Consider the following 23,694-nt stretch of genomic DNA (forward strand, 5'->3'; position numbering starts at 1 on the left):
TTTAAAAACAAATTGAAGAAGAATACTCCAATCATACCAGAAATAGTTGACAGTTGATAAACTGACTAGATTGGCTAGAATAAAAAAGGTTGGGGACTTGTCCAACTTTTTAAATTTAGTCCCAGATGTACCAGAGGATAAAAGGACACAAGAGCCTTCTCCTTAATCACCACAGATATCCTCTTCATTTCAGCAAAAAAGATCACAGGGATCCCTATATATTCAGCATCTGAGACTCCTGTCAAGCTCACTTTACAAGAATTCCCAAAGGCTCATCACAAAGTCTCTTGAGAAGATAGCAACAGCCAAGCAGTATAATTATCAGTTCCACCAGGGCTGCCATTTATTCCATCTATGTTTCAGATTCTGTGTTTCAGTAAAATAAGGTCATTATCTCAGAAGCAGTTTTAAGAAGAGCTAATTCATCTCCTAAAAAGATAAGCTGACCCAAAGTGAAGAGGCCAATGGTCTTACAAGCTCATCCAGGGAAGTGTTCCACCTGAGATATGACTCAGTTATAACTACTAACTAGATCCCAAGAACCCAATATTCAACTTCTGTGCAAACAGTCAAAGTCTATCTCTCCATCACCCATAGAAATCAACTGAACTTCTCACTGCAAATAGAAATTCTCCAAGACTTATGATGGGAGCTACCTCAGTAACCACCAGCTGAACTTATCCCATCCCTTCTTTCCTAACTTTATAGTCTCTGCCTTGTGGCTACTAAACCCAGCTGGCATGAATCTCAGGGGAAGAGAGATGAGAGATGCTGTTTATGTGATAGTGAAGCAGAGATGGCTTTGAAGCAAAGCTTCAAGAAGCCAGGAGAATGCAGAGCCCACCTACCACCACCACTGCCACCACCACCAATCCAGTACATGTGGAAATGAGTGGCCTCTAGCTGGCACAACTTTAGGGGGGAAAAAAGTCTTAGCAAGGGAATAGGCACAAGTTAAAACAAAGAGGTAGAGAGAATGATTTGTGAAGAAGAAAAATTTATCATAGAATTGAGGCAAAGTAAAAGTGTCCATCTTCATACCCTTGTTTGCCTGCTTGGCTCCTACTTATCCTTTGAAGGTAAATTTAGCAGTCATGCCTTAAGAAGAGCCTTCCCTGTTCTCCACACCCTTCAAATCTTGACTTAGTACTACTTTAGGGTGTTGCCACAACACCTATGATAGCGTATGTTATCTTCCATTGTAACTGCCTTTTTTAATTGAGATATAATTCACATACCATAAAATTCAAAATTTTAAGGTATACAATTCAATGGCTCTTAGTATAGTCACAAAGTTGTGCAGTCATCACCAATATTTAATTCCAGAACATTCTATCACCCCAGAAAGAAACTCCATACCCATTAGCAATCATTCTTCTTTCACTCTTCCTTCCAGCCCTTGGCCACCACAAATCTACTTTCTGTCCATATGGATTTACCTATTCCGAACATTTTATATAAATGGGACTATACAATTTACAATCTTTTTGTCTGCCTTCTTTTGCTAAGCCTAATGTTTTCAAGGTTTATCCATGTTGTAGCAGGTAAGAGTACTTCACTCCTTTTTATGACTAAATAATATTCCATTTTATCTATGTACCACATTTTTTTATCCACTCATCAGTTGATGGATATTTGGGTTGTTGCCCCTTTATGGCTACTATGAATAACGTTGCTAGGAACACTGGTTTTTAAGTGGACCTCTGTTTTCAATTCCCTTGGATATACATCTAAGAGTGGAATTATTGGGTCATATGGTAACTCTATGTTTAACTATTTGAAGAATTGCCAAACTATTTTCCATTGTATACTCCCACCAGCAATGTAATTGTCTTTCATCTATCTAACCCTCAAATTTCTTGAGGTCAGGGACTAAGTCTTATATTCTATCGTACCCCCAGCACCTAGCATAGTGCCTAATGGAGTATGGTTGTCTATGAGTATTTGTGAAGTTAATGACTAAATAAAGGGTCAAAATAATTTTTTTCACTTTATGCCTTCTTCTGGCAAAATACTTATCAAAATACCCCCTCCCAATATCTTTAACCAGACTCTTTTTATCTATGAAACTATTCTAAGTAAGTGACATACTCTTAGGTGCCAGCACTTCTTGAAACGGGTGCTCTATGATTGCTAGTGAAGAGGATTGTGATCTACTTGGGGCTGCTCACCCACACATTAGAGAAGTTAATGTAAGATAATCTGATAGTAGAATCACGTGTTTCCAAGTTGGTACCAGTTGGCGGGCAGTCACATGTTCATGCATATTTTCAAAGTGATCCTCAAGCAAATATAAGCACAGGACATATTTGGTGTCCACACTCTGCTGGCCCTGCTGCCAATAACACTACAATGGACCTGGCAGGGAAGGAAAGAGGAAACATATGGGGCCCATCCCACTACAAAGGCAGATGAGAAGATGCGCAGATGAAAAGGCTTTCCGATTCTAGCAGCTCTGGGTGGGGATTAGTATCCCAAGACTGGCACTTAAGTAGTCTGATGACTTCCAGCTCTGGCCAGTTAAAGAGACTATCGATAGAATAAATACTCATTTTGAGCCAAACACAAAATGGACATGTACATGGATAGAATTTATATGACCAACATGACCAACTCCTCTTGATATAAAACAGGATACAACTCTAATAAAATATGAATATACATTAATTCCTTATAAAATCTCACAAAAATCTCTATACTTCTGCTCCTGACTGATAAACATTTATTGATTAAAAACAGAAAGAGAAGACTCCCCTGATGTTTTATATGACACATCACATGTACACATATATTTTGCATCATTTCAATTTTCTACAAATAGAAGCCAAGTATACTTGTGTTGCATAAACTAGTGAAGTTTTATATAAATTTACCTTTGGTAAGAAGAATGGCCCCTTCAAAGATCCCCATGCCTAATCCTATCAGTATGTTACAGTACATGACAGAAGGGACTTTGCAGATGTAATGAAGGTTATAGACCTTAAAATAGGGAGATTATCCTAGATTATCTAGATGGACCCAGTGTGATCACATGAGCCCTCAGAAGGAGAGATCTTTCTGTGGCTGGAGTCAGGGAAGACTTGCATAAGGAGAAGTCAGAGAGATTTAAAGGTTGGCAGGATCTTGACCCATTCTTGCTGGCGGGCGGCCACATGGAAAACATGAGACGGAATGTGGGCAGCCTACAGGAGCAAAGAGGAGTCCCCAGGTTGACGGGTGACAGGGAAATGAGACCTCAGTCCTATAATCACAAGGAACTGAATCTGGCCTGAATGAGGGTGGAAGCAGACTCATCCACAGAGCGTCCAGAAAAGAACTCAGTCCAGCCAACAACAGGATTTTAACTTTGTGATATATGTAGCAGAGAATCCAGCTGAGCCACTGTACTCTGATTTCTGACCTACAGAACTATGAATAAATACGTTTGTGTTGTGTTCAGCGACTACGTTTGTGGTAATGTGTTATGACAGCAATAGAAAACTAGTATATTACTGAATGTTACTGTATTAAATGACAGTATTCTAGGGTTCTGAAATACAAGAACCACTAGAACAATCAATTAAAATTGCACATTCCCAGAACCAATTCACATTCCACTACCAAATGTTATTTTTATAATAAATACATGGGAGACTTCTACTCATAATTACTGGGTATTTTTTAAAATGTTATCTAAGAACAATATACCAATATCTAAGTAATTTTTCTCACCAACATTTACAACTTTAGCATTCATTTTTAAAAAGTAAATAGATAATTACTTTGTCAAGTCTTTTTCAGTTTGTCTTAGTTTGATACGGTTCACTTTAGGTGTACATCTCTTTCCTAACATACTTTATTAGATTCATATTTTATATAACCACATATGAGTCATATTAACAAAAGCCAGTGATCGTTAATAGAGGTCAATGAATCAATGTTTACAAAAATGTGAGAACATAAATGAAGCCAAAGATTTACAGGCCTCAAAAGTACAAAGAACTCTAAGACAAAAGTCACTCATACTTTTAGTATATAAATGTGTAAAGCCAATAATATTGAGCTATGTGTAAACAGGACTTTATTGGTATGATGGCCATATTTTGGTATTTATATTTTTAAATTTGTAGCTCACAGTTGCATGTGGCTTTATCGCAACCATTTAACAGTTCCTCCAGTTCCTGATCTGCAGAACAGATGCTTAGAATATTCCAAGTTCTACCTGCTCCAACCAATGTTTCTAAATTACAACAATGCCAACAAAATTGGATTTTTCCAGACACTCTACAATATAATATAAAATCCATTTGGAACATGGACACTTACTTTTTCTGAGTTCTTTCAGCCAACCTTGCAATCTCTATCGCTGCCTTCCTTGCTTCGAAATCTTCCCTTTTCACCACCTCCCCAGTCCCGCGGTAGCCTAGCTCCACCAACTGGCGGGCCAGGCCTTCATCCTAAAAAGAAAATCAATTGTTACATTTGTGGATTAATGAGACATCTTATTTTATCTAATGTACACTGAATAATTGTTTTAAATGAAAAATCAAATGGAATATTTAAATATGAGACAAGAGCTATTAGATATGAAAAGTTAGAATTCTTTCTAACAATAATTTTATAAACATCTGATTTGTCATCCCTTTCCCAGAGATGTAAGATGAAAAAATAATAACATCAAGCACTAACTTTTCTCTAAGGGATTGCAGGACAAAGGTCTGTAATGTTTTTAATCAATTTATGAGAACAGCTGTAGATAATAAAGTATCTTTCAAACAATAAAACTATAGACAATAGTATTTATACAAGAAAGACTTTTTAAAAACCAACTGCACAAAAAGAAAATTGGGTTGCTTTCAGCAAGTTCAACATTTCAGAGACTTACTTCCTTGAAGTCAATTAACTGATGACACAGAGCATTATAACTTCAAATACAAAACAAAGGATAGATGAATTTCCTATTTGAGTAGAAAGATATTGTTTCCATATAATGTTGGTACCAATAAAAGCAGAGAAGTAGAAATCCAAGAAGATGACAAGAAGCTTCAAACTGAAAAAATAAAAATTTCCCCACAGTCCTTTAGACCTTTTATATTTCAGTTACTTTAAGAACTGTCACACACATTTTTGTCACTTGCATAGCATATTCAAAAAAGAACAGCATTTCCCCGAAACTTGAATAGGTGACGTTTTACTTGAAGTTACTAATATAAAGGCTTATGTATTACATAAAAATATGTATATTAACATATTACATTATCCTTACATTAAACATGAAATGTCTGAAATATAGAGAAAACAGCATATATTTTATTGTTACAGACCCTTACTTACTACATCACTGCTGAATGCAAGAACTGTCTAACAAAATTAAATAAGAAAACTTAAGATTTGTGGTTAATAATCTATACAACCCATGGTGGCTATTTTAAAGTTCCAACTATTCTAACAAAAAAATTTAGACACCATCAACCTAGAAAACTTTGCTACTTTTCTTTGCTAAACACTAAAAGCAAATGCTGAACTCTGTGTAGCAACATGGATACATTTGCCAAGTTAAGGCAAAGCACCAGGCTTTGCACAAGGGTGCTTTGCCTTCTTTCTGACTTGTTCCCCTGCTCACTATACTTGCTATCCCAGGTTGCTTTAGTGCAAACAACAAAACTGAGCAAATGCCTCCACCTAGTGGAGTTAATATGTAAATGAAAAAGCGATGCAGATTTCGGGTTTGATTTACAAAAGTGGAATGATTTGAGTGTAAATCTTCTTAAATACGTTACTTAAAGTGAGCTTATGGGAAGAACTCGCAGTGAGCTCTGCTGAGACTGTGGGTTTCTTCTAGTGGAATATAAGTTGCTTGTGGTCAACAGAGTATTTTACATAATAAAGACCATTAAAAAGTTGCTGTACTAACTTTGCATATGGAATGAATTATGCATTCTTGTGTGCCTTACCTGAGCCGCACAGAATCATTTGGATAGTTCTGCACTCACTGACACTCATGTATATTGCAAAAAATGACAAGATCAAGTACAAAGTTGAAGTTGTTGCCCCACTTAACCATTACCATGTTTTAACTGGTGGAATTACAAGCCATCTCTCTACTGTAAATGGTCAATAATCTTTAAAGAATTATCTTTAAAGAAACTGAGAAATAAAATACTTTCATTTATTCACATATTTAGCATTTCTGGTGATTTTCATTCCTTTGTGTAGACCTAAGTTTCCTACTAATATATGATTTTCCTTCTACCTAAAAATCTTTAACAATTCTTATAGTAAGGGTCTGCTAACAACAAAAGTATCATGGCTTTTGTTTTACTGAAAAAAATATTGATTTCACTTTAATTTTTTTCTTCCAGTTTTACTGAGATATAATTGACTTATAGACATCACGAAATGATTACCTTAGTAAGTTTAGTGAACATCTATCATCTCATATAGATACAAAATTAAAGAAATAGAAAAATATATATATATTTCCCTCGGGATGAGAACTCTTAAGATTTACTTTCATATATAACATAAAGCAGTGTTAATTATATTTATCATGCTGTACATTAGATCCCTAGTACTTATTTCTCTTATAATTGGCAGTTCAATACCTTTTCACTGCCTTCATTCAATTCCCCCTCCCTCCACACCCCAACCTCTGGTAACCACAAATCTGATCTGTTTTTCTATGAGTATGTTTGTTTGTTTGTTTTTGAAGTATAATTGACCTACAACACTAAGTTAGGTCCTATCACACAACATAGTGATTCGATATTTCTATACATTGCAAAATGATCACCACGATATCTAGGTAACAAATATGTCACCATACAAAGATATTACATAGTTATTGACTATATTCCCCACACTGTACACTTCATACCTGTGACTCATTTACTTCTGTGCAACTGGAAGTTTGTACCTCTTAATCTCCCTCACCTATTTCTCTCCTCTCTCCAATTCCCTCCCCTTTGGCAACCACCTGCTTGTTCTCTGTATCTCTGACTCTATTTCTGCTTTGTTATATTTGTTCATTTGTTTTGATTTTTTTGATTCTACATATAAGTGAGATCATACAGTATCTGTCTTTCTCTGTCTGACTTATTTTACTAAGCATAATGCCCTTTAGGTCTATCCATGTTGTCAGAAATGGTATGATTTCATTCTTTTTTATGGCTGAGTAATATGCTATTGCAACCACATCTTCTTTATCCAATCATCCGTGGATGAGTGCTTAGGTTCCTTCTATATCTTGCCTACTGTAAATAATGCTATGATGAAAATAGGGGTGCATGTCTTTTCAAATTAGTGTTTTTCATTTTCTTTGGATAAATACCCAAGAGTAGAACTGCTGGATTGTATGGTAGTTCTGGTTTTAATTTTTTGAGGAATCTCCATACTCTTTTCCACAGTGGCTGCAGCAATTTACATTCCCACCAACAGTACATGAAGGTTCCCTTTTCTCCACACCCTCGCCAATACTTGTTATTTGTTGTCTTTTTGATAATAGCCATTCTGAAAGTTGTGAGGTGATATCTCATTGTGGTTTTGATTTGCATTTTCCTGATGACTAGTGATATTGAGTATCTTTTCATATGCCTCTTGGCCATCTGTATATCTTCTGTGGAAAAATGTCTATTCAGATTCTCTGCCATTTCTTTAATCAGGTTGCTTGGGGTTTTTTTTGATGTTGAGCTGTATGAGTTGTTTGTATATTTTGGGTATTAACCCCTTCTCAGATATATCACTTGCAAACATCTTCTCCCATTCAGTACGTGGCCTTTTTGTTTTGTTGATAGTTTCCGTTGCTGTGCAAAAGCTTTTTAGCTTGATGTAATCCCATCTGTTTATTTTTGCTTTTATTTTCCTTGCCTGGGGAGATATATCCAAAAATATATTACCCAGACCAATGTCAGAGAGCACACTGCCTATGCTTTCTTCTAGAAGTTTCATGGTTACAGGTCTTACATTGATGTCTTTAAAACATTTTGAATTTATTTTGGTGCATGGTGTGAGAAGGTAGTCCAGTTTGACCCTTTTGCATACAGCTGTCCAGTTTTCCCAACAGCATTTATTAAAGAGGTTGTCTTTTTCCCATTGTATATTCTTGTCTGCTTTGTCAAAGACTAATGTCCCATTAAAGTGTGGGTTCATTTCTGGGCTCTCTATTCTGTTCCATTGATCTATATGTCTGTTTTTGTGCCAGTACCATGCTTTTTTGATTACCATAGCTTTGTATTATAGTTTGAAATCCAGCTTTGTTTCTTTATCAAGATTGTTTTGGCTATTTGAAGTCTTCTGTGTTTCCATACAAATCTTAGAATTTGTTCTAGTTCTATGAAAAAATCCCATTGGTATTTTTATAGGGATTGCATTGAATCTGTAGATTGCCTTGGGTAGTATGGTCATTTTAACAATATTAATTCCTCCAATCCATGAGTACTGTATATCTTTCCATCTGTTTGTGTCACCTTCACTTTTCTTCATCAGTGTCTTAAGTTTTTCCAAGTACAGGTCTTCTACCTCCTTAGTTAGATTTATTCCTAACTATTTTATTCTTTTTGATGCAATTGCAAACAGGATTGTTTTCTTAGTTTCCCTTTCTGATAGTTCATTGTTAGCAAATAGAAAAGCAACAGGTTTCTGTATATTAATTTTGTATACTGCAACTTTACCAAATCCCTTGATGAGTCCTAGTAGTTTTTTGATGACATCTTTAGGATTTATTATGTATAGTATCATGTCACCTGCAAACAGTGACAATTTTACTTCTTCCTTTCCAATTTGGATTCCTTTTATTTCTTTTTCTTGGATTTACAATTCTATGTTGAACAAAAGTGGCATGTGTGGGCATCCTTGTCTTATTCCTGATCTTAGAGGAAATGCTTTCAGCCTTCCACTGTTGAGTATGATGTTAGCTGTGGGCTTGTCATATATGGCCTTTATTATATTGAGGTATGTTTCCTTTATACCCACTTTGTTGAGAGTTTTTATCATAAATGGATATTGAATTTTGTCAAAAGATTTTACTGCATCTATCGAAATGATCATATGATTTTCATTCATCAATTTGTTAATATGGTGTATCACTTTGATTGATTTGTGGATATTGAGCCATCCTTGCATCTCTGGGTTAAATCTCACTTGATCATGCTGCATGATCCTTTCAATATATTGTTGAATTCAGTTTGCTAATATTTTGTTCAGGATTTTTGGTCTGATTTTTGTCTGGTTTTGGTATTTGGGTGATGCTGGCTTTGTAGAATGGGTTTGGAAGCATTATTTCTGCCTTAATTTTTTGAAGTGTTTGAAAGGTATAGGTGTTAACTCTTCTCTAAATATTTAGTAGAATTCACCTGAGAAGCCATCCGGTCCTGGGCTTTTGTTTGTTCGGAGTTTGTTTATTACTGATTCAATTTCATTACTGGTAATTGGTCTGTTCATATTTTCTATTTCTTCCTGGTTCATTTTTAGGACATTGTACATTTCTAGGAATTTGTCCATTTCTTCTAGGTTGTCCATTTTATTGGCATATAGGTGTTCATAGTAGTCTCTTATGATCCTTTGTATTTTTGTGGTGTCAGTTGTAACTTCTCCTTTTTCATTTCTGATTTTATTTGTTTGGGCCCTCTCTCTTTTTTCTTTGATGAGACTGGCTAAAGGTTTATCAACTTTATCTTTTCAAAGAAACAGCTCCTAGCTTCATTGATCTTTTCTATTGTTTTTCTAGTCTCTACATCATTTATTTCTGCTCTGATCTTTATGATTTCTTTCTATTTACTCACTTTGGGTTATGTTTGTTCTTCTTTTTCTAGTTCCTTTAGGTGTAAGGTTAGATTGTTTATTTGAGATTTTTCTTGTTTCTTGAAAAGCTTCTTTCATTATACACTTCCCTCTTAGACCTGCTTTTGCTTCATCCCCTAGATTTTTGATTGTTGGGTTTTCTTTTTCATTTTTCTCCAGGAATTTTTTTAAATTTTCTCTTTGATGTCTTCAGTTATTTCACCTTAATTTTTGAAAGACATTTTTGCTGGATTAGTGTTCCAGGATGACTTTTTACCTTTCAGCACTTTAGAGATGTCATCCCATTGTCCCATGACTTGTATTATTTCTGATGAGAAGTTCAATCTTTCCTGTCTGAACTCATCCTTGCATTCCTATGATAAATCACACTACTTAAGAGTAGTATTTAGTAGTCTCTGATCTATTATTTCTTAATATAGTCCTAGATTCATTTTTCACTTCTTTTCATCCAGTTCATAAGTAAAATTAGTCTTTAGCTTTCCATTTTGTGCTATCCTTCTCTAGATTGCTGTCAGGGTTACACAAGTCCTATAAAATGATTTAAGAATACATTCTGGGGTTTCCCCGGTGGCGCAGTGGTTGAGAATCTGCCTGCCAATGCAGGGGACATGGGTTCGAGCCCTGGTCTGGGAGGATCCCACATGCCGCGGAGAAACTAGGCCCATGAGCCACAACTGCTGAGCCTGAGCATCTGGAGCCTGTGCTCTGCAACAAGAGAGGCCACGATAGTGAGAGGCCCGCGCACCGCGATGAAGAGTGGCCCCCACTTGCCGCAACAGGAGAAGGCCCTCGCACAGAAACGAAGACCCAATACAGCCAAAAATAAATAAATTTAAAAAAAAAAAAAAGAATACATTCTCCTTGTGAAAAAATTAACATGTGGCAGATGTAGTGAATTTGTATTCTGTCAACTTAGCTAAGCTGGAGCTTTGTTTCCATAATTTTTCTTCCTTAGATAGTTACAGGTTAGATTGGGCCACAAGAGACATTTGCGATAGATTTGGAAGACGGCAAAGGAGAAGCCATATTGTTCTAGCTCTTATAGAAGCTTCTCCTTTACGTCCTCCAACTCCTGGGACAAGTGCATGAGTATGTTAAGCTCTGTGACTACAGGTGTCAGCTTCTTCTGCAGATCTCTTCTACCATCAAAGATGGAGGTGTGAAAGAGGTGAGGGCCTGATCCAAGTTCCAGTTTGTCCTTATGAATTCTAGCTCATCCTTGCAGGTCTGTTTGCCCTTGTTTCCCACAATTCTCATGTACGTTTCCTTCCTGGCTGTCTGTCCTAATGACTTCAGGTTCCAGCACCAGACACCAAAGAAACAGCCTTTCACTGACCATTTAAACAGTTCTCATAATTGTGTAGGGGCAAATCTTTATAAAAAAGTAAATACATGTGACACACATATATCTACATCTACATCTATATATATATGTATGTGTGTGTGTTCTGCTTCTCTGACGGAACCCTGAATGAGTCACAATTAGCTATTGGCAATGGTTCCAGAGGAATAGAAATTTAAGGGTGGGTTCTCTGAATTGGTTCTGGGTTACCTAGAATTGGTTCTCTGATCTTATTAAAAGTATTACAAGCCCTGTTTACAGTAGAAAAGATTATACTGTAGTCAGTGAAATGCAGAGGCCAAGTTATTTATCACCTTTAGAAACGTGCAATGAGAACAGAGCTTTAGGTAACCAAGTGTTTGCTGCCAGAGGACAATTTAGTGACAATAAGAAACATAACGGTATTGGTTGCTTCCAAGTGTGTTGAAGGTCTTGGGAAAAGAAAATGAGAAGCTCACAGTTTGGGGATTAGCCAGCCATTTGGTGGCAGGTTAGTTACACAGGACTACCCACATAATGAAAGGGGAAAATATTTGACATAGTTTCATGATTTTTAAAAGCTTTTTTCCATAAATTATATTATGCCATATATATACAACTTTTCATATAATTATTATTTTTTAGCATCCATGTAAGAATTACCGGTTTGTTAAATTTGCTCATTTTTCTTTTGGATTTTATTTATTTATTATTGATTTATAAAGCTATATTCTATACAGCAAGTCCTTGTTGAGTATACATTTTGCAAATATTTATTCTCAGGTAGTTGCTTATCTTTTGATTTATGATATATTTTGTCATACAGAGTTTAAAAATTTTGGCAAGGAAATTGTATATGAAACCTTAATAAAGTACACAGAAAAACTGCATCAGTGCATTTAATAGAAAAAAGAAAGCTTGAAAATAAACAGCTAACCATTCAACTAGAGAAAGAATAACAAAATACACCAAAATGATATAGAAGGAAAGAATAAAAACAACAGGAAAATGAATAAAATAGAAATTAAAATATACAAATCCAGTCAGCTTTAATTGTCTAATGAAAGCCAAGAGCTTATTCTGTTTTTTTTTTAATTGAAGTATAGTTGATTTCAAGAGCTTCCTCTTTTTTTTTTTTTTAATATTTACTTATTTATTTATTTGGCTGCACTGGGCCTTAGTTGCGGCACACGGGATCTTCATTGCAGCACATAGGATCTTTAGTTGCGGCATGCGGGATCTTTAGGTGTGGCATGCAGGATCTTTAATTGTGGCATTTCGATCTAGTTCCTTGACCAGGGATCAAACCCAGGCCCCCTGCACTGGTAGTACAAAGTCTTAGCCACTGGACCACCAGGGAAGTCCCTCAAGAGTTTATTCTTTTAAAAGACCAAGAAAATAGATAACATTTGGCAAGATTTATGGTGAAAAAGAAGGAATACACAAACAATTTTAGAAATCAGAAAAGAGCCATAACAACAGATAAAAGAAAACTACATACAAGTTTATAGTAATAATTTGAAAATCTGTGTAAAAATATATGAAGCATTTGCTCAAGTTATGAATTCAGAAGAGATCTGTCAGTGGTTTTATGAGTCCTTGATTTTCCCCAAAAAAAGTCTTCATTTTGCATTCCCATTTGAATATTAGTTTATTTAGTCAGAGTCCAGGCAGGAAATAGATGATGTATTTAAATGGAGTAACTGAAGGAAACTGAATGGCTGAGTTAATTTAGAAAGGTATTCACCAGGTTAAGAGAAATCCAAGTGGGACAATGAAATACCCTGCAGCTAGCAACAGCAGTAAGCTACTGTATTAGTAGCCATTAACCTATGCAAATGAGTTAAGGGGAGGAAGCAACTAATAGGACACAGGGAGATGGCTGTAGGACAGTGTTATCAGACCCTGAGTTTTGGCTTGATGGAAGAAAATATCGGCTGCTAACCTGCAGCACAGTATGGAAGGAGTCTGAAAAAAAAATGCCCAGCCTCCTGGCTTCTAATTTCTTACTGGTGCCTCTTATTGGCTGAACCCAACTGGCCAAATGTAAAGGGAGTCCAGTTGAAGTAGTCAACAGAAATCAACCTCTTGGAGCACACAGCACAGAGCACGTTGGGGTAGGATAGAACTCAAGGTAAAACAGAATCTCAGGGGCCAAACAGGGACAGAATATAGCCAGGGACAGAATTCTAGGCTCAAAGTAAAATTTCCTAAGAAGTTTAAAGATATTACTCCATTTTCTTCTAGGAATCACTATTAGGAATGCAAAGTCTAAGATCAAGCTGATTCCCATTTACAGGTTATTTGTTGACACTCTGAATTATTTTTTAAATTGTGGTAAAACATACATGACATAAGACTAACCATTTTAAGTGTACAGTACAGTGGTATTAAGTACATTCATGTTATTGTGACGTTATCATCACTACCATCCGTCACCACAACTCTTTTTATCTTACAAAACTGAAACTATGTGCCAGTTAAACAATAGCTCCCCATCTTCCCTTCCCCCAAGACCCTGGCAATGACCATTCTACTTTCTGTCTCCGTGAATTTGACTACCCTAGGCACCTCATATAAGTGGAATTACACAGTATTTGTCTTTTTGTGGCTACTTATTTTGCTTAGAATAATGTCCTCAAGACTTCCATGTTGTAGCATGTTTCAGAATTTCCTTCATTTTAAAGGCTTAATAATATTCCATTGTAGATATATACCACATTCTGTTTATGCATTCATCCATCAGTAGACACTTGTGTTGCTTCTACCTTTGGCAATTGTGAATAATGCTACTATCAACATGAGTATACAAATATCTGTTCAAGTTTCTGCTTTCAATTCTTTTGGCTACATAGTATCCAGAAATGGAATTTCTAGATCATATAGTAATTTTCTTTCTAATTTTCTGAGGAGCTGTCATACTGTTTCCACAATGGCTGCACCATTTTACATTCCCACCAGCAGTGTACAGTGTTCCAGTCTCTCCACATCCTCACCAACACTTGTCATTTTCTGTTTTTTTTGATAATAGCTATCCTAATGGGTGTGAAGTGATATGCCATTGTGGTTTTGACTTGCATTTCCCTAATGATTAATGATGTTGACACCTTTTTATGTGCTTATTGGTCATTTGTGTACGTTCTTTGGAGAAACATCTTTTCAAGTTCTTTGTCCAATTTTTAATTGGATTATTTGCTTTTGTGTTGTTCAACTGTAGTTTTTTCCATATTCTGGATATTAACCCCTATCAGATATATAATTTGCAAATATTTCCTCCCATTCTATGGGTTGCCTTTTGACTCTATTGATGGTGTCTTTCAATACACCAAGTTTCAATACAAAAGTTTTAAATTTTGATGTCATGCAATTTGAATTATTTTTGAACTATCATTTTATTCTCAGAGTTCTGTAATTCTACCACTAACTGCCAAGGTGTGGATCTTTTTCATTCATCCTACTAAGCAACTGATTGTAAGATGGGCACTTACAATCTTGCACTTATCTCCAACACAGAGAATTTTTGTTGTTGTTGTTATTCCATTGATTATTTTATCCCCCTCATTTTCTGTATAATTTATTTCTGGAATGTCTATTAGATAAATATTGAGCCTCCTGGAATTATTTGTTCATACTTTCCTTCATATAATTCTTATTTTCCTCATTTTTTTTTTACTGCATTCTGGGTAATTACATCAACTTTAACTTCCAGATCATTAAATTGTCCTTTAAAAGTGACATTGTCCTTCCATTAGTTAGCTCTTTTAAAAATGTCATCAAGTTTTTAATTTCTAAGAATTCTTTCTTGCTCTCTGATTGCTCCCTTTTCATACCAGTCTATTATTTTGCTTACAGACTTCATATTATACATATTAAAATGCCTGTAAGGTAGAAAATTAGAATTTATTTAAAGTTGCCTCAGGGTTTTGAGTGTTTTGTTTTGTCTGACATTACTTGTTCTCCTTATTCATCTTAGGCCCTCTCTTTCATGCTCCTGTGTTCCCTCAAACATCTGGGAATACATAGTTATGAATAGAGAACTGGGTAATTAGCAAAGTCATTAGCATGGATTCCCTCTATAGTCGTACAGATCTGATTCCCTAACTGGTTTCTCCTCTGAATAGATGAACTGAGGAAGTTATGTGTAAAAGAGCAGAGTATAGTAATGTACAGACTCCACTTGAGGATGTGGACATGAAGAAGGAAGGCGGTCTGGGGTAAATCCCACCCTCTCCAACCTAATTACCAAAATAAGAAGGACTTGGTAATAAGTGTAACTCTCTCCAGATTTTCTTCTCCTCTCCAACATCTATTCTGGCCTTCTAGCACTATCTAACTACTTCACACTTAGTTTTGATTATCTCTCAAGCCCCTTTACCTGCTCCAGGACTCCTTGCTAGGCACTTTTTTTAGAGAGCAGTTCTCTCATTTATCCTTGGGTTAAACATTGCAGGTATATGCTGGGGATAGGATACACCTCTGGCTTAGCTAATGCAGAATTAACTTCTTTAATCAATTATAGGTTCTCTCTTGCTCTTTGTATTATTGTTACCTCTGACTTTTCTCTAAATCTGCTTTACCTTCCCAACACTGTTCTTATTTATTCATTTTGGGCTATGGTTTTCTCTATCTTGTCAATCTCTAACTTATCAGAAATAAGCACAATTTCTGATCCTGTAGAGTAGCATCCTTTCATGTCTCCTAGTGCTATTATAGATTTATTCTATTTCATATTTACCAGGAAAATGGATAGACAGATGACGGGTAGGAAGGAAAGGAAGGAGGGAGGGAGGAAGGGGGGAGGGTGAGAGGGAGAGAAGGAAGGAAGGAAGCAAGCAAGGAAGGAAGAAAGCAAGCTTGATTATATCCAGGGCTCTACAAGTCCACAGTGTCTACTTCAGCCACAACTTTTTCTTTTTTTAATATACCTAAAAAGCTTCAGAAAAAATCTTCTTGCCTCTAGTTGTAAAACAATCCAATCCATCCTTCCAATGGAAGACTGAATGATTAAACCAGAAAGTGTCCATTGGATTTAGTGACACATCCTTCACTTGTCACCATGGCAAGAACAATTTCTATTGAATGTGAAGATGGGAGCCAGCTAGCAGTGGGTTGAAAAACAGAAGATGGAGGAAATAAAGGTTAAGGATTTTACAATTCATTCAAGAAGGATAACTGTGAAAAAGGAAGAAAAGACAGATGTGGAGGGGAGAATGGGAGATACCTCACTGAGCACAGAAGGGACTGATGGAATTAAAGGTGAGAGGAGCTAATCAATAGAGGTAGTTCCCTAAATACATGAAGCAAAAGGGTAGAGAATGCAAGTGACCATCATCGATCAAGCCTATTAGTTGCAAACAGCAGGGTTTACTGTAGCCAGTCCAAGCATAAAAAAGGAATTATTAAAATACAATAGCTCAAAAGATCCCTGGGAAAGTGAAATTTGAAGCCTACACAGCCAGAAACAATACTCTAAGCCATACAAACTATTTCAACAAATATCCCTCACTGCCACCACTGAAAACATATACTGCAACTCACCATGTTGACCTAGGACATTACACGACCGAACTTCTGCCACTGCATCAACTGAAAGTCAAGAGCCTCAACCACCTCATTCAATACAAAATGGATTCTACATGGTGCTTTCTTCCTCATGTCACTCTTTTCCTATACAGCAGTCTCATGTAGGTGTATATGATTGGCAGTGCCTAAGTCACACAAAGATACACTAGCAGCAAGGAAAACTGAGAAGATGAATTTCTGCCTCTACCTTAGGGAGGTGGGACTCAGAGTTGGGAAAATTCCCAAAACATTATAATGATAATGGGTGTTCAAATGCCAGATTCAGTATATTCAGATAGGCACCATGCATGGTAGACACCATTAACACAGGTGGGAAGGAAGAGAGGATGGGCAGAAATTAAGGTGGTTTTATAAGTTTCATGGTAGAAAACTGAAGAGGGTTCCAGCCTGATTGACTCTTTTTGTTGATTTGGAGAGATGAAGTCATCCACTAAGAGCCTGAAGAGAGGAAAGAAAGTTTGAAAAACAAGCTGGGGCGGGCGGAGAATCAAGGAAGTGCAATAGGCAATTCGCAAAAGAAATGCAAATGGCCAGGAAAAATTTAAAAGATGGTCAACTGGTCAACCTCACTAATAATCAGAAAAATTAAAATTAAAACAACGAGTTTTTTTTCACATATGATTTGACAAAAAACAAAAGGGTTGACAATATCAAGTGCTGGTGACTGTCTGAGAGAAAAGGTATCTCATACACACTGGTGGGAGAGTAAATGACTACTCTGGAGGGCACTTTCACCATGTTTATTATGACCCATCAATTCTACTTTTTGATACATTTACAACTGCACACGAAGAGGATGTACAAAAGACGCTCATTTCACTGTTGTTTGGGATATTGCAATAAGGAAAATGAACTTCCAAAGGACCAACCTAAGTGAACAATGGATTCAATGTAGCAACTTATAAAGAATAGGAAGATCTACATAGAGTGACATTAAATGGCCTCCAAGATTTAATGTCGATTTTTTTTGTTTCAGAAAGATATAAATATTACCTTTTGTGTAGAAAATATAAATGAAGAATAATATATATATTTACATACAATGAAAATATTTACGTAGTATAATACTGAAGCCCATGTGCCCTGGAGCCCATGCTCTGCAACAGGAGAAGCCATGGCAATGAGAAGCCCCCACTCACTGCAACTAGAGAAAGCCCATGTGCAGCAACGAAGACCCAATGCAGCCATAAATAAATGAATAAATAAATAAAATTTATTAAAAATATATATATTTTTGAAGACTACTCAGATGTATGCAAGAAGAAAGATACTAGGGTAAACTTCAGTCCTTATTGCTGCAGCTTGGCTCAGAACCACACAAATATCATCTCCTACCTCTGCCACCTAGTCTAGATTCCCCTCACCCTCAACTAACATCTCTACTGGTCTTGGTAGCATATCAAGTGGTGTGAGCCAGACCCTTATTCCTGAGGGCTCTGAACCCCTGGTCACCATGCCCTTTTCAAGTCTGGGTTGCTGCCCTTGTACATTTACCACCACAACTGAGAAAGAGATTACCAAGAGGCATCCAAGTGAGTTACCAAAATTCCAAACACATTCCTTCATGACTGATTTTATAAGTCCTAACTTTTCCTAACAGTAAAGCTCAATTATGCTTGCCGAGATGGTGACTCTTCTTGCCTCCTGATTCCTAGACAAGGAGCCTGAAGATTCCAGGCAAGAGTTATAACTTCTAATTCAACTGACTCTCACCAAGTCACCTGATGGCATGTTCCCCCATTTAGTACCAGGACAATTAACCTGCAGAGGCCCCAGTAAGGAAAGAAAGTCCAAATTCTTTGGGTTAGGTGCTTTAACCTCTTAGTTCCCAGAAAAAGGGAACAAAGCTCAGTGCAAAGATCTTGGATGCTAAGTATATGCTGTATCATGGTGGATGGCACCCATTCTCTGAAACTATCATCTCCAAATTGGCACTTCATTTATGCTTTTAGCAACCCATTCCAATGATCTATCTGCTGGCAGCTCTGAATGTTTCTGAATATATTATGAAAAGTGAACCACATGCTCAGGTCCTTACTCCCACAGTTGCTCTGTTGTAGCCTAGGTCCCTAGTCTGACACAGTGGTAAATGGGACCCTGTGCCTGTGGATGAAATAATCATTCCGTAAGACCCCATCTATAGATGCTATGCAATTCCCATCAAGATTTTAATGACATTTTTTTTACAGAAGTAGAAAAAAAATCCTAAAATTTATGTGGAACCACAAAAGACCCCAGACAGTCAAAGTAATCTTGGAAAAGAACAACAAACTGGGAGGCATCACAATTCCTGATTTCAAGCTATATTAGGAAGTTATAGTAATCAAAACAGTATGGTAATGGCATAAAACAGACACATAGACCAATGGAACATAATTGAGAGCCCAGAAATAAACCCATGCATATGGTCAACTAACATTTGACAAGGGAACCAAGAATACTCAACAGAGAAAAGACAGTCTTTTCCATAAGCGGTGCTAGGAAAATTTGATAGTCACATGTAAAATAATGAAACTAGACCCAGATCTTACATGACTCGCAAAAATTAACTTGAAATGGATTAAAGACTTAAATGTAAAACCTGAAACCGTAGAACTCATAGAAGAAAACAGGAAAAAAGCTCATTGAAGTGTCTAGGCAATGATTTTTTGGATTTGACGCCAAAAGCATAAGCAACAAAATCAAAAGTAAATAAGTGGGACTACATCAAACTAAAAAGTTTCTGCACAGCAAAATTATCAACAAAATGAAAAGGTCACCTATGGAATGGAAATCATATATCTGATAAGGAGTTAAACTCCAAAATATAAAAAAAAGAAAAACTCATACAACTCAATAGCAGAAAAATAAACAATCTAATTTAAAAATGGACAAAGAACCTGAATAGACATATTGTCCCAAGAAGATATTCAAATGGCCAACAGGTACATGACAAGGTGCTCAACATCACTAATCAGTAGGGTGAAAATCAAAATCACAATGAGATACTACCACAGCATGTTAGAATGGCTACCATCAAAAAGACAAGAGATAACAAATGCTAGTGAGGATATGGAGAAAAGGAAATGCTTGCAACCACTATGGAAAACAATATGAAGTTCCTCAAAAAATTACAAATAGAACTACCGTACAAGCCAGCATTTCCACTTCTGGGAATACATCCACGGGAAACAGAAACACTATGTTGAAGAGATATCTGCACCCCCATGTTCATTAAAGCATTATTTACAACTGCCAAGACATGGAAACAACAACGTAAGAGTCCATCAACAGATCAATGGATAAAGAAAAGTGGTGCACCATTCAGCCATACTGAATACTATTCAGCCATGAAAAAGAAGGAAATTCTGCCATCATCGACGACATGGATGGACCTTGAGGACATTATGCTAAGTGAAATAAGTCAGACTAAGAAAGACAAATACTGTATCTCACTTATATGTGGAATCTAAAAACAAACACACACACACACACAAAAACAAACTCAAAGAGATCAGATATGTGGTTACCAGATGAAGGGATTGGATGCCCATGGTCAAAAGGTACAAACTTCCAGGTATAAATTAGGACTGGAGATGTAATGCACAATCTGATGACTACGGCTACCACTGCTGGGTGGTAGAGCTGAACGTTGCCAAGAGAGTAAATCCTAAAAGTTCTCATCACAAGGAAAACACCATTTTTTCTTTTTTTCTTTTTTTCTCTTTCATCTACATGAGATGACAGATGTTAACTAAACTTACTGTGGTAATCATTTTGCAAAATATGTAAGTTAAGTCATTACGCTCTATACCTTAAACTTAGGCAGTGCGATATGTCAATGAGCTCTCAATAAAACCAAGAGAAAAAAATATTCCATTAGGTAGCAGAGCAGTGTTATGACTAGCCAGAAGAGGCAAACCCATTACTACCAAATGTGTCTGTTCCTATCACACTGAATTGCTGACCCTTCCAAAGTTGAAGGGGCCCAATGCTTTTAGTTGCCACCAAGTGGTTAGCTGGTTCCCTTGAGAAATGGTGCTATATCGGAGGCATTCGACTTGCTTGCTGACAGTCGAATGCCTGTCATCCAAGTTGGACATTCTGAGGTAGCGGTAGCTACATCAGCCTTGGCAAGTGGGAGCCCACCCTATTGGGCCCATGTGTAGCCTCCATCTTCCTCCCTGTGCCCATCATGCCAGCACTAAGGTGGCCAATGAAAGAGGCTGGCTGACAGCAACTGGCTTAACCAATGCCAAATTTTAAAGTAAATTTCTTTACCTTTCGCCTAAACATAGTCACCATTACCCATTTTGCAGATCTTTAAAATTCTGATTGATGAAACACAAAGTATTAATTTCTCACTCCTAATAAACGTTAATGCTTTTACTTTCTAATTCACATTAAAAAAAAAACAAAAAACAACTCTGCCTTTAAAAAAATTGAAACCCTTCTTAAGATATCAAGCTTAAGCTTGTCAATTTTCCACAAGTGCTACAAAGATGATAATAGCCTATTGGGATATTTATTGTCTATATTTCATTCTTGTTTATTTAGATATTCAAAACCTTAGATGCAAACATTGTTTGGCACCACTACTATTTCCCCTTCATTGCAGTGACTTCCATGCAAGGCATAAAACGGAACCTTCATGATTTTAAACATGTTATCTGTATAAAATATTAAAAAGCTTGTTTTTGAAATCATAAGATATGTTGGAAATACCACCTGGCTTTTTTTAACAGTTAATTCCAGAAAGATCAAATTATCTGTCCAAGGTCACACAACTTGTTCTTAGGAGAGATAGGACTAAAATTAGATGATTCTAGTTCCTTAAAATTATGTTCCTATCTAGAAGATGAATGTGTTTTGGAGGATAAGCACTTTTCAGACCTTGGAATCCACAATGAAGTAAAATCTCACTTTGAAAACGATCATTGGAGTCCAAAAATTTCAGTCCCCTAAACGGCTTGAATCACGTTGTTGCGGATAAGGAGTTTGGGGATTGGCTGCAGGATACAAATCCTTCTCAGACCCAGGTGTGGTGTGACGCCAAACAGAGGCCCTTGTTCTTTCTGGCCTAAATAGAGAAGGGCAATTGGCGGCTCTGTGGCATGGCTCCAGGGCAGGAGAATCCAAGTCAGTGCCCATTTAGTCGGCCTGGTCTGGGAATACGCCCCGGGTCTCGGGACCACCGTCCACCTCCTGCTTCTCAGGACCCATAGTCTATTATTTTCCCCGCTCAGCTTGGTTCTCCTCGAAGAGGACAAGAACTCCATCCATCCGCGGCCCCCCGCCCCCTACCAGCTTCCCACCCATCCCCACACCTTTAAGAAGCAGGTCGGAGGATGGCTGCTGAGAGGAAGACAGTAGCCAATCCCAATTACGTCCGATTTTGCTGTGTTGCAGGCTTTTTTTTTTTTTTTTTTAGCTATCAACAATAGTTGTGAACAATCAACTCGATAAAAATGAATCAGCTCATGCCTGCAATGCCAGGGAGCTGTAACGTAATTAAAGGGTTTTCTGAGTCAACTAGCTTGGGGTGGAAGTTCATGGAACCAAATGCCTAGTATATACTAGATACACCTGAAAGGATACTGTCTTCCGTTCTTTAGTACAAACTGGCAAAGGAAAGAGAAACAGAGTCAGACCTGAATTGCAGCCCCCGGAAGGGTCTCAGCGGGCCTCGGAATCCAGCCCCGTTCCTCAAAGGAGCAGGACTTTGGAAGGGGCACGGGCCAGGAGGGGGGCGACGGAGGCCGCCGTACAGACATTCCAGGCCCCGCAGCGAGTGTACGTGCGTGCGCGCGCGTGCGTGCGCGCGTGCGCGCGTGCGTGGGTCCGTGCCGGGTCACGGACGCCAGGGGCCCGAATTCTGTACGGACCCAGGCCCCGCCGTACAGCAGTCGGGAAACTGCGGGGCCTGCCGTTCCCGCGGTCCACCGCCAGGGGGCGAACACCCCACGACGCGGGGGCTCGGGAGGGACCGAGGAACGCGAAACTGTGGCCCCCCCTGCGGGGCTGCCGCCCTTACCTCCAGGTAGTACATGTCCAGTGTAGTGATCTGCGAGTCCAGGAAATCTTCATAGGTGTTGAACTGAGTGACTATATTGTCCACGGTGGTCGACCCCTCTTCCTGATCCATTGCGGTTGCCTTGGTCGGAGCGTCCCCAGCGACGGAGGCGGGGGGTGGGGGGGGGAGGGGGGCAGGGTCAGAAGGTTCCACCCACTTCGTCCCTTCCAATCAGTTGGGAACCCGTGCGGAGCTTTGGACGTTAATCCCACCCCCGTGTCCTGCTAGCGTTTCAGGCTTCCTTCTAACTCCTAGGAACGCCGTCTCAAATTACCCACTCCAAGTTCAGGTCTGACACCGTCAACTGACTCGGACTTCGGCGAAGCATGCAGCCACGGGAGAGATGCAAATTGCAATCCAAAATTTAAAAGAATACGTAGACAAAATACTATAGATCAGAGCTTCTAATCTTGTTCTAAAACAATGCTGTGAAGGACAAAAATATCAGGGTTAGTTCTCAAGTAACTGAAGATCCATTTTTGCAGGGAGAGTATCTCAAAACAAGTTTCTGGAAATGGTCTTGTGAACAAATCCGATAACAAAATACATTAATGATTGTGTTATTTCAAAAATTTTGGATACAAGGAAGAATTTGTGAATTTCCCAAAGGAAAGAAACTCAACGAAATATCTTTGAAGACCTCTTTTGGCCCCAAGTGCTTGTTTTTATTTTTTATTTTTTTTCTTTTTACTTTTTAAGAGTAAGCACACAATGAAAGACCTTGGCTTGTTGAAGCTGCCTTTTTCAAAGGGTACAATATCTGTGGAAACTTAGACAGTAAAGGTTTTTACTAAAGACTTTTCCTTTAGAACAGTTTTGCATTTTGAAAACATGGATTTAAAGTAACCCAACCTGGCAGCTGGCAAAACTTTTCAGAATCCATTTCTGGATTTTAACGTTCTATAAATCGTCCTTAGGAATTAACACATAGTACAACACTTGAGCCTGAGGTAGTTGCTCT

General features: G+C 37.7%; 1 protein-coding gene across 1 annotated transcript in view; it reads right to left on the reverse strand.

Annotated features, from left to right (window-relative positions):
• CFAP299 (cilia and flagella associated protein 299) overlaps nt 1-22,816 on the reverse strand; it is a 605,941-nt gene extending 583,125 nt beyond the window's left edge. The window contains exons 1-2 of the mRNA XM_036853193.1: nt 22,695-22,816; nt 4,306-4,436 (exon numbers count right to left, since the gene is read on the reverse strand). Of these exons, the coding sequence (XP_036709088.1) occupies nt 4,306-4,436; nt 22,695-22,805 (242 nt within the window). The 5' untranslated portion in view covers nt 22,806-22,816. The remainder of the gene's footprint in view (nt 1-4,305; nt 4,437-22,694) is intronic.
• Nucleotides 22,817-23,694: the final 878 nt, after the last annotated feature.

The sequence above is a fragment of the Balaenoptera musculus genome, chromosome 5 (genome assembly GCF_009873245.2).
Source record: "Balaenoptera musculus isolate JJ_BM4_2016_0621 chromosome 5, mBalMus1.pri.v3, whole genome shotgun sequence".
NCBI classification, from domain to species: domain Eukaryota; kingdom Metazoa; phylum Chordata; class Mammalia; order Artiodactyla; family Balaenopteridae; genus Balaenoptera; species Balaenoptera musculus.